Here is an 11,029-nt window from a genome sequence, read left to right as displayed (position 1 = left end):
TTATACACTTTCCTTCTTCAAGCTTGAATTATTGAGAAACCAAACTATCTAAAATTGATCACAGGTGCATAAAATCAGTCACACCTCTTGCATGCATAACTGTGATCTGACATCTATCAACTTTGTGTACGTAGAAAAGATTACTCATCGAGCTTTTCGTTTTTCTCTTAAAGGGACACATAAGATGAGATAATTAACTAGGACTTACAAAACAACATGTTCTTAATTTCACAAAAGAAGAAGAAGCTGATTTGCAGTCCAGCCAATTGTACAGGTTGCATTGATGGGAAAAAGAGACTTGACACAAGGATAACCAGTACTAAACCAAATTTTGCACAACACCCTTGTCCTCAAGTGGTGGAATTGCGGATTAGCCTCTTAAGAAATCAGGGGTTTGAATCTCCATTCCCGGATTGCCTCCCCTGGTAATGATAATTAGAAGAGTAATCTTCCTATAAATATAAAGGTAAATATAAGTGGGGGTTGATGAGAATGAATTAATCAATAAAGCTTGGAAAGTTCATTTAAATACCTATGTGTTTTATTTTCAACAATTGATATTAAGATTTAGATTTGATTAAGAGGAAAAAAAAAAAAAAATACACAGCGGCACTTTTCTCCCTTGAAGATAAAGAAGCAGTAGCACAGCAAAGTCATCCTAAAGCTGATTTTTGAAAGACCACGTGTTCATCTTCCTTTTCAATTGACCCAAGACAGCCTAAGAAGTCACGGTCAAAGATGAATTCTTGCACAGCAGCTCCAATTCATTTTTTTTCCTGCTTGCGGAGCAACAGCGAACCATCAGCTAGCGTTGTAGTGTTTCTCCTTGGCAGCAACTCAGAACAGTTGTTTTAGCTAGCAAAAGCAGCTTAAAGCGTAGCAGATCTGACGTGGCATAAAATACGTTTATCGATCAACTTGTAATTTATTTTATTCATGTTAATATTTTATGATAAAGTAATTTTTATGAAAAATAAGATTTAGTAAATTTTTAACGTGGATTCTCAACTTTTAATTTGGATTTAAACATGTCCATTGACTATGTTAAAACAAATTTCTAACTCTTTCATCTCTGCAAGCAACTGGATACAGTAATGTTAAAAAAACATCTAGATTTCAAAATTTATAAATATATAAAATAAAAATTCATGTTAAATATGCTTTCAATACAAATATAATAAGAAAATTCTAGTACAAATACTAAGTATATATTCAAACTTGTAATTGATGTGAATTCAATTCAAAGTTTTAGCATCCATACTAATAATAAACATATTTATGTTTAAATTAAAATAAAATAAGTAGTAAATTGTATAAAATACTTTAAAGTAATGAAACTTTTTTTTGTTGTCAAATGATGAATTATTTGTTTTTTAAGATTTTATTCCTTCTCATTTGTACAACTAATATATTTACAATATGTCTTTCAATATTTTTTCAATATCATTTAAACTAATTATTATGTAACTTAAATATTTTTTAATAAGATAAAGCTTTAAATTTAAGAGGAAAAATCAAAATATAAAAAAGAGAAAAAAATACATGAGCTAGAGTTAGAATCTAGAAAAAAGCTTTTGGAAGGGATTGTTAGCATTCATGGGCTTGATTGGACAAAATAAAGAGTTGGAAGAAGGACCAAGATCAAGGCTAAATTTTAGCCGGTAAAATATAATTTTTTATGATCTAAAATATTATTTTATAATAAAACCATATCAGTAGATACATATATTTGTATTTGGGTTTAAACCCAAAACTCGTTTTATTTAAGACCTTTTTCCCTTAAAATCTAATGTATCCTGTAAACTCAGTTTTAAACTTTTTATTTTGTAAACATTAAGAAGATTTTGTATTTTTTCCATGTGAATTTTTTTTTTAGAGTGCTTTGAGTTTTAGCAAAAACATGCCAATAAGGTTTTTTTTTAAATTAATTTTTAATCCATTCATAATTTATTTAAATCATATTAATTTTTTATGTTAAAAAACTTACATTAAATATAAAATTTTTAATTTAAAAAATAAGTGAACTGTACTTCTAATTTTGCCTCTAACAAATTTCCCAATATTATGGTTAGTGAAGTGGCATTGATGGAGAAGAATATGCGAGGAAACCAGAACCTCTGTTAGCGGAATCCATGAATGACATCTACAGCCATAGCAATTTCATAGATCAGAGATGCTGCTGCTACACAGAGGCCAATCCGTGGTATAGGCTAACTGAATTTTGCTTCATTCAGGTTCCCATCGATGCCACAGCCAACCTTTCCCATCTACATGTTTCACTTCAGTAGTTCACTTTGTCTTGATCAATTTCGTTAAATGGATATTAGTTCTCATCAATTCTCTGGGGGCCCTGGGATTTTGATTAGTACAACTTTAGCTTGAGTTTAAAGAATCCCGGCACATAGAATTGTTTTTGGTGCATGTCAATTTATTACAAGGTTATAAGTAGCCTTTCTAGAACAGTGGCCTTTTCACCTGATAGATAAAAAGGCTTCTCGATTGGATTGCTTTATGGTTATATACTGCCATATAGATTCATTAGACTGTTGCAGTTGAATAAGGGATGCCAACTGCATCCTCTGTTTCACAAAATCCACAAAAATTGACTTTCTGCTTCTAGATGGACTATCTGCATTACATGTTGTCTTAAGTTGTCAGTGTTAACTTAAGACAAGAAGCAGGAAGCCAAGTGTTTTCAAATATTACATGGCATAGTCGTAAGTTGCTTCTATTTTCCAGCTCCAAGCTAGTAAAGTTTATTCCATGGTTAGATACAAGTCGCTTGAGGTGGAGAAGACTGTTTCACTCTTTGCAGAATATGGAATGAAGGGCGAAGAGGTCTTCAAATCATTCAATGAACGCCACTCATCAATGCAGGCCATTCGATCTGGATCTAAAGTGGAAATAGGCTGCTGATCTAGAAGTTTCCGGATCTTTTCTGTTTTTCCAAGAATGTGAACTGCCCTGCGTACACAGTATTCCCTCTCGATGACAGCCCTGCTCAAACAGTGGAATATGACATGCCGTAAGTTAGTGAGACAAGCACCCAGTATATCAGAGATCATGACAGTTAAAGCTTCAAATAATCTTTCGTCGACCAAGTCATTTGTACTTTCACAATTCTGCAGAAGAGTTTGGCTTATCCTGTACATGGAATTAGCAGCCAGAACCTTGATGGGCCACTTTGAAGGTCTTTCCTTCTGACATTTATTCATAAGTATCTTCTTACAGTCCACAAACCTGGTCTTTGCAACATCAGATAGTTTCTCAAGTATTTCCTTTGTGCTTTCTGCTTGCACGGACAGTTTTCGAAGGTCCACATCTAGCCACTTGTTGTCGAGATCAACTCCAAGCCATACAACATTTGCTGCTTTCCTGATGTTAATCAATTCTCCCTTTGCGTCCAGGTTATCTTCTATGAGTCTGACATACATGAGGCCTTCATGTACACTGAGCATCAACTGTTTCATCAAACCACCACTGACATTTGGAAGTGCAACTGCAATGGCTGTCAGAGTTGCTACAGGAAGAGCCCAACAGTTTGGAGGTTCATCACAATCTAGAGAGAGAACTAGGCCACTGTCAAACTCTTTCACCCCCTTAAATCCTTCTGCAACGGTTGATTTTTCCAACAGTTCCATGAGATGCTTTGGCTGTTTCCTTTTCCCCCTTCGCAGCCAATGATCAGTGGTATCGAAGTTTTTCTTCATCATAAACTCAACTAGTTCGTTTCACCTTCAAGATGCAAAACAAAACGGCTGAGATCTGGTTTTGTACTGGATCGTGATTCTGATCCTGAGCCAGATGATATGCTGCTGTCGGGTTTCATTGTTCTTAACTTCTTGCAGAGATCGGAGAGTGATAACATCCAGATCATGGAGTAAACTGAAATGAACTGAATCACTTTGCTACCCAACACAATTCCAGTTTGCATTCCAAGACAGAGGTCCACCAATTTGTTATTAGCATAGTGGGCAAGTTTCCTGCAAAATCGGTCCTGGATTCGTATGGCTAGTGGGCACTCTTTCATCTCCACAAGCAACTGGATCCAGTACCTTTCTACTTTAAATATTCTTTTGCTGCTTTTCTTTCTTCTGGTTGGGCATCTGATGTTCAGAGCACTGAACCATCTGATTGCGGGGGCAACAGTACCAACTCCCACTGCAATGGTCTGTGTAATAAGAACTACGATGGCCGACCACTTATACTCCGATTCTCCGGTGCAGAATTCGAATGACCGGGGCATCAAGTAAGATCGCAGTATGGCCTCAGCTAAAGTCATGGCACCAAGGAGACAGAATGCACCGGAGGCAGAGCATGTAACTGAACGGCCCACCACGAACTGGGGGCTGCTGGTATGAGCCATCATCCAGAATTTCATTAATTCTTCTTTAAGTTCCTTGCCTTCCCTTTTTCTGGTTTCGTTCGAGTATTCCTTAAGAGCCATATCATATTTCTTACTATATTTATATTGGAAATATTTATTATTTATCGGCACAGTTAATGCTGAAAAGCTGAGGATTAAAAGCAAAATAAGCATCAGAAACATAATAAATACATGCTCTTTCCAGTAAAGATATACAACACCGGTGCCTAATTGGATGCCTATATTAACAATAACAGTAATAACGAGAATTCCTAAAGCTATCATATTTGTGCATAAATCACCGTTGTCCATGGCTCCCAGATAAGGCATGGAATTACCCATTACTGTACAGAGCAAGGCACCACTGCTAAGTTTTGCGAGCTGATCAACACGGCGAGGCATAGCGGTGTTCAGATCCACTGACAGCTTGACTGCCACAGCTATTATGGTCAGTGAAGTGGCGTTGATGGAGAAGTATTTGCTCGGGAACCAGAACCTCCGATGGCGGAAGCCACGGATGAAATCTGCGGCCATAGCAAGTGCACAGACCAGAGATGCTGCTGCTATATAGAGGCCAATCCATGGCATGGGTTCACTGAACCTCGCTTCATTCAGATTCCCATCGATACCGCAGCCCAGCTTCCCCATTTATAGGTTTCACTCTCAGTATTTTTTTACTTGCAGGAGTAGATAAGGTTAGTTGCTTCAGTTTGCAGTTTGCACCTCTCTAATCTGCTTAATTCTAGACATTTTTTATGTTGTCCAGCCAGTTTGTATGTGACATAACGGATGACAGTTGAATGTGTCTCCCTCGTTCGGATTTATTACTCAGGGCTGGTAGTGGTGGGGTAAGGTCTTTGTCTATTTGACTTTTCTGCAATGGTAGCTAGTCAGTAGCCACTAGAAGAATGTTCTACGAGAGAACCTCCCAGGTATTATATACATATTTTGTTCATTCTTTTGACTTTCATGCATTCTATTTTTATATTAAATTTGATTTTAATTTTTATTTGAATTAAATTGTCCATATGGTGCCAAGATATTCTGACTAGAGAATATGTATATATATTATATATTTTTTTAATTTTACTTAAAATAATTTTTTTTATGTGTTTTCAAATTATTTTAATATGCTAATATAAAAAAATAAAAATTTTAAAAATAAAATAAATTTTATTTTAATATACTTTTAAATAAAAAATACTTTAAACACCTTTATCTTAATTATAAATATGCCTTTAAAATAAAATACCGACCAGAGAATATTTTTACTAATTTTAAAAAATAAATTGAAATGATTTTTATTTGGGGATAATTAAAAATGAGTCCAAACATAAGGGACTAAATTGAAATTAAAGCGTTTAATATTTATGTGCATTGTTTTTTCTTCACTGATCTGTTGTCTGCGAAAAACTGAGAAACAGAATGGGAACGAGAACAAATTTCTACAAGACGCCTTCGCTCTCTTACAAAAAAGACTTAAATCTCTCCTCCGCTCTTCAAAACCTAAAGGCTTATAACATCGCCACCGGTAATGCTCCTTTAACTAAAGAAGAAGAAGAAGATGAGCAACAACCTCGCGGCGACAGCAAAATTGCCCGCCCGAAACGACAACGTATTCAGAAAAATCCACAGCACAATAAGCACGGCTATGCAATTGAGGAGAATGATGGACCGATGTCTCACCTGGATTACATAAATAAGAGGAGGTAATTTTTTTTTCTTTTTAACTTAATTTAATTCATTTCAATCTGTTTATTTTTATTTTTTGTGAACTGAACAGGAAAGAAGTTAGCTCATCTAATCAGTCGTATGAAAATTTAACTTCTGATGTTCTAGTGGTAATTCACGACTCTTTTCGGTTTGAGATTTCTATTTTATTTGGTATTTGTATTAACTGATTTCTGTTTTTCTTGTAGCAGGGAAATACGATCTCTGTTTTAAATTTGGAAAATTATGGAAGTATGCATTTCTATTTCTGTCGTGATCTTCATTTTTTTTAACAATAATTTGGTAAAAACTATTATGCAAGTTAGCTAATTAGGCGATGTTAAATGGAATCAGGCTGCTTATTGCGCGTGTTGATTGATTTTTTTATTTTAATGGAAACCCCAGGTGATTCTTCGGAATCTGAAGAGAATGAGGGTTCCTCAGGTTCTAGACAGGATGATACCTTGCATTCTGGTTAGTCTGTTATTATCTGGACTCATTTTGTCTTTGAATAATTGATTAGATTCCATTATCTTTCGCAACCATTGAGATTTTCTGATTGATCAGAGTTTGAAGTAGGTTTTAAATCAAGCTGATTTGAGCATGTCTTTGTCATTGCTTATGCTGTTTTCCTCTCCTTTTTCCTCTCTTGCTAGGTCATCCAAATGAAGTTGATCGAGTGAAGTCTAGAAGTGAGCAACGGTATCCTGTCCCAGGAGAGCCTGTTTGTTTGTTATGTGGAAAATATGGTGAATATATTTGCAATGAGGTAGGATATGTGAACTGTATATTTTTTGCTTTTATTTCTTGTCTTGATATGTTGTTCTTCCATCGTGTTAATGACATTAAAGATTTGTCTTCCTTCATAGACCGATGATGATATCTGCAGCTTGGAATGCAAGGTTGAGCTTCTGCAAAGTCTGAAACTTGCTAAGGTGTTTTTCCACTCTCAACTTTATTACAACGTTAAGGGGTGTCTATACTCTTACTGATTTACTAACTTTAAACATTTCGTTTATATGTTATCAGGGTCCAGCAAGCAATCAACAACTCGATGTCTCTTCATCTGGATTCAAATGTGCCTTGCCAATGCCATTGCTTGGAGATGACACGTGGGACTATAATCGCCATCGCTGGTCCAAAAAGATATCTAATCTTTGTACTTATGAGTGGTATGTGGTCTTTTTTCAATGCCATGTATATTAGTTATGTGTCATATTGGTAAAAGATTTTTTTTCCAGCAGTGAAAATGACATTACAATTTAGACCATGCTATGAAGCATAAATATTGAACCCTTCAACTAGCTCCTTTTTTACTCCTTTTGAAATGGATTTTGCTATATTCCTATCCAAAAGAAAGAAAGAAAGAAAGAGAGAGAGAAAAGAAAAGAAGAGAAAAGAAAAGGAAAAAAGGGAAAAAAATGGCCCTTGAAGCTATTTAAAATGCTTGTGAAAGCACATGCATCTTGCTTATATCTATTTGCTTGTTTTACTTATGAACCTGCCATTGTAGTTGGAAATGTCAGAGGCCTGGACACCTTCCGGAAGACTGTTTGGTGACAACATCTAATCAGGTTTGCTTTTGTTTTTCTTTTGATATTAACAAAAAGTATGCACCTCTGTGTGCTATGATTTACCTATTATTAACAATGTATTAGATTAACTTATCAAAGTTACCTTGCATGAAGGTGGCAGTGGGGAATAAGAACTCTGATTCCATATCCAGAGATCTTCTTGGACTTTATGGAAGGTTTGTAAAATACATTTTCATGTTCTTAGCTCATTGTTTTACTCTATTTCCATTGTAGCATTATTTGTTAAAAGTGTTGCCATTATATAAGGGTAAATTGGTAAGTTGGCATTAGGAACAGTTGTAAGTACACTTATCATGCAAGTACATAAGAAAAATCCACAACCTTTGTGTTGAGGGTCTTCTGGTTACTCAATTCCCTCGTAAAAAAGCCTGCTGTTTTTTTCCCATTGCCCTTTCTGTTACTGTTAACACTAGGCAATGTGGACTATATCAGTTCAATGTGTACACTTTACATGGTTAGAATTGAATGGTTATAAGTTTTCAAGGAGGTGTTATATTACACTGAACAAAAAGGAGGAAGCCATGGTTTTAAGCTCATAGTGGGCACTTTCATGGGGAATTGGGAAAAGTGGCATTTACCCCATATATTGTATGTTAAGTTATACTATTTAGGATTGATGTAGATTAGCTGATGGGGGTATTTGAGATTTAGGAATATGATTTATTCTTGTGTATGGTTCCAATCATCTACTTTTCTGAAATAAAAATGGATTTTCTAGCTCATTGCTTAGGAAATTGCATGGTGGATTTACCAAGCACATTTTGCATTAAACTGTAACATGTAAGTAATTGTTCATTGCAATTTTCTGTCTATTCCATTAACGTTCTGAATTTTGTTTCTGTTCACTGAGCCTGAATTTGAGATTCAGTTAGCTGGAATTAGTAGCTATGATCAGTTTGATCAATGACTGTCTGATGATTTCTTCATGTGATTATATGCGAACAAATGGCCAAGGAAGAAATATTTATTTATGTTGTTCTTTTTTGTGTTTGAGGAATTCATGGCTAACTCCCTGTCCCTTTCTGCAGATGTCACCAGATTGGTAAAAAATTGTCTGGAGCAAACTGCAATACCTGCCGCGGTTCCTTATGTTTGGCAACTTGCCTTGATTGCAGTATGATCCTATGTGACAAGTAAGCACAAAGTATCTTATTGTTTGGATGTTATAAGATTCAATTCAAAGTGTTGTGCATTATCCAATGATTTCTACGCTACTTGATTCACAGCTCTAATCTTTTTCTCTCTTGTTTACACTATTTTATGACTGAACTCATATCATATTATTAGATTTTTCTCTCTCATCCATTCTTTGTATGTTTAACTCTTGGGTTTTCCTTATTTTATCTCTTGCATTTGCAATCTTCTACAATCTCTTGCAAAGTGTTTATAGCTCAATTACTTTGGCTTACATTTAGTTGTGTCATGCTTTCCTTGGTAGTCAATGGGTGAAAATTGGGAAAGGTGGTTGCGGTCTTTGAAATGAAGTAGAGGAGGGTGGTTTGATGTTGCTTCTTTGTTTGTGCTGAATCTAAGGGGTGAGAGCTGAAGTGCTTGGTTGAAACATACTCCTTAGGAGCACTGGTAGCATGGATGCCATGCTTTATGATGCTTGGTTGATTCTTTGCTTTGGTTGGCAAAATAAATTTGTTTGATTTTACTTCCTGAGCCTTGCTTATAGATATGTGTCTTTCAGTGCAGGCCATTTACATGAGCATATAAGGGCACAACCATCCCATCAGCAATATTACTCTCATAAACTCAAGCGTTTGGTAATTTATTTTCAACCTTATTGCATACTTTACAGTTTATGGTCTGTCCAATTTGGCTTGCCTTTCCAATTAAGTGAGCCATCAATGAATTTTCTATGTGTTCGCCAAGCGTATGCATGGTTGTGTAGTGGGAAAAAACTGCTGATAATTTGCTTAACAATGCCATTTAACTGATGCAGGTCAAATGCTGCAAATCAACATGCAAGGTGACTAGCATTAGTGATCTTTTGGTTTGCCACCACTGTTTTGATAAAGCCTTTGACAAGTTCTATGATATGTATACTGCAACTTGGTATGTGTCTGTATTCGGAATTGTTTCAGATTCTTTATTATCCATGTCAACATCTTCTGGGCCTACTTTCTTTGAGGGCTGAAAGGTTCTGAGTTACTTTTCTTGGACATGTAAGAAGAGAGGATTCTCTGAATATGAAAGTAAAATTTAGATTTGTGTTTTCAAATGAAGGTTTCCAAGTTTTTGTGGCATGGCCGCTTTCTTGAAATTGTCCAGGGTCGAAGTCCGCATTGTTTTATGTTGGTAGATTAAACCAGTACTTGTATTTGCTGATTGCAGGAAAGGAACTGGACTTTCCATTATCTCTGGCTCTATTTGCTGTGAAGATCACTTTGAATGGTGATTCCAGTCACATTATCTGATATTAATTTTGTTCCAGGTACGTCTCATCCACCTGCTGACATCACTCGTTGCTTTGACTGCAGGCATAGGATGAATTGCTTGAGTGCAGGTGTAGAGGACAGAGCATATATCATTGATAAGAACGCCAATAAGAAGTGTGTTCAACTTAGTGACTTCATTTTCTGATCTATTGGGGTCGTGGAGCAAATGCGTTGCTACCTCACTACCTCACTCCCTCTCGATCATACACTGATGCTGCATTCTATTTCTACTTTGGATGAATTTGCAGCATAAGAAACCATGCAAATCAAATTCGAGGCATGCAAGGTTGTCAGGCAGAAAGGTTGTTTCACTTCAGGATTGCTTATTTTATGGGTAGGTATGCAGTGACATGAGTGTGATAAAAAGGGGAAAAGAGATTTAAATGTTCAAAGTGTTATTTTCATTTTTTGGGCTTGGCTGCCGCACCAGTCAATGCCTGCATTAGCGGAGTCTTGAAGGATCAGCTATATGCTGAATGTCGTGTATTCTTATGGCATTAATCATGCCTATTTGTAACTAGAGAAAGCTTTGTTTGAACAGATGTAAATTGCTAGGGTATTTTTCAAAAATATAGCAAGTCTGCCCTAATCCCATTTTCCCTTTTCGTGCGAGATGATGGAAGAATTTACTTTTTAGCTGCTTCGTCTTTTCTCCGACGGATCGCATCTTCCCACCAGCGCGCATCTCCACCTTGATCAGTCCTTCTTGATCCAGAATGAGGAAATCCACATGAAAAAAGAAAAAAAAAAAAAAAAAAAAAGAAAAAAGAAAAAGGAATAGATTCCTGGGGATATTGGAAAGAGTTCGCTACGCAAGCCCAGTTGTCTACATGCCCCCCCCCCCCTAACAGTTTTCACGGCATTCCCTTCAAAATCAACATTCTTCATCTAAACATTCGAAAACAAATAAAAGG

The 11,029-nt window shown here is 36.0% G+C and overlaps 2 protein-coding genes across 4 annotated transcripts; one reads left to right on the top strand and one right to left on the bottom strand.

Annotated features, from left to right (window-relative positions):
* Positions 1 to 2,756: 2,756 nt before the first annotated feature.
* On the bottom strand, positions 2,757 to 5,014 carry LOC118028768 (uncharacterized). The gene is made up of 2 exons (XM_035032478.1): positions 3,736 to 5,014; positions 2,757 to 3,610 (listed from the first exon to the last, which is right to left on the bottom strand). The coding sequence occupies exons 1-2, from the start codon at positions 5,012 to 5,014 to the stop codon at positions 2,757 to 2,759; spliced, it is 2,133 nt and encodes a 710-aa protein (XP_034888369.1).
* Positions 5,015 to 5,748: 734 nt separating this feature from the next.
* On the top strand, positions 5,749 to 10,727 carry LOC118028602 (uncharacterized). 3 transcript variants are annotated; one of them, XM_035032248.2, is made up of 15 exons: positions 5,749 to 6,075; positions 6,150 to 6,207; positions 6,289 to 6,328; positions 6,482 to 6,550; positions 6,733 to 6,845; positions 6,946 to 7,011; positions 7,106 to 7,248; positions 7,590 to 7,650; positions 7,765 to 7,826; positions 8,700 to 8,804; positions 9,365 to 9,440; positions 9,620 to 9,732; positions 10,012 to 10,071; positions 10,158 to 10,229; positions 10,364 to 10,727. In XM_035032248.2, exons 1-15 carry the CDS (start codon positions 5,792 to 5,794, stop codon positions 10,467 to 10,469), a joined length of 1,428 nt encoding a protein of 475 aa, XP_034888139.1. In that variant the 5' UTR covers positions 5,749 to 5,791; the 3' UTR covers positions 10,470 to 10,727. The 3 variants fall into 3 exon arrangements, with proteins under 3 accessions (XP_034888139.1, XP_034888138.1, XP_073264499.1); XM_035032247.2 differs by having other exon boundaries at positions 6,286 to 6,328; XM_073408398.1 differs by having other exon boundaries at positions 6,286 to 6,328; positions 10,158 to 10,727.
* The last annotated feature ends 302 nt before the right edge of the window (positions 10,728 to 11,029 follow it).

This window comes from Populus alba, chromosome 3 (genome assembly GCF_005239225.2).
Source record: "Populus alba chromosome 3, ASM523922v2, whole genome shotgun sequence".
NCBI lineage: Eukaryota > Viridiplantae > Streptophyta > Magnoliopsida > Malpighiales > Salicaceae > Populus > Populus alba.
Note: the sequence above shows the minus strand (reverse complement) of the source record. Positions and strands in the feature narration are given on the sequence as shown.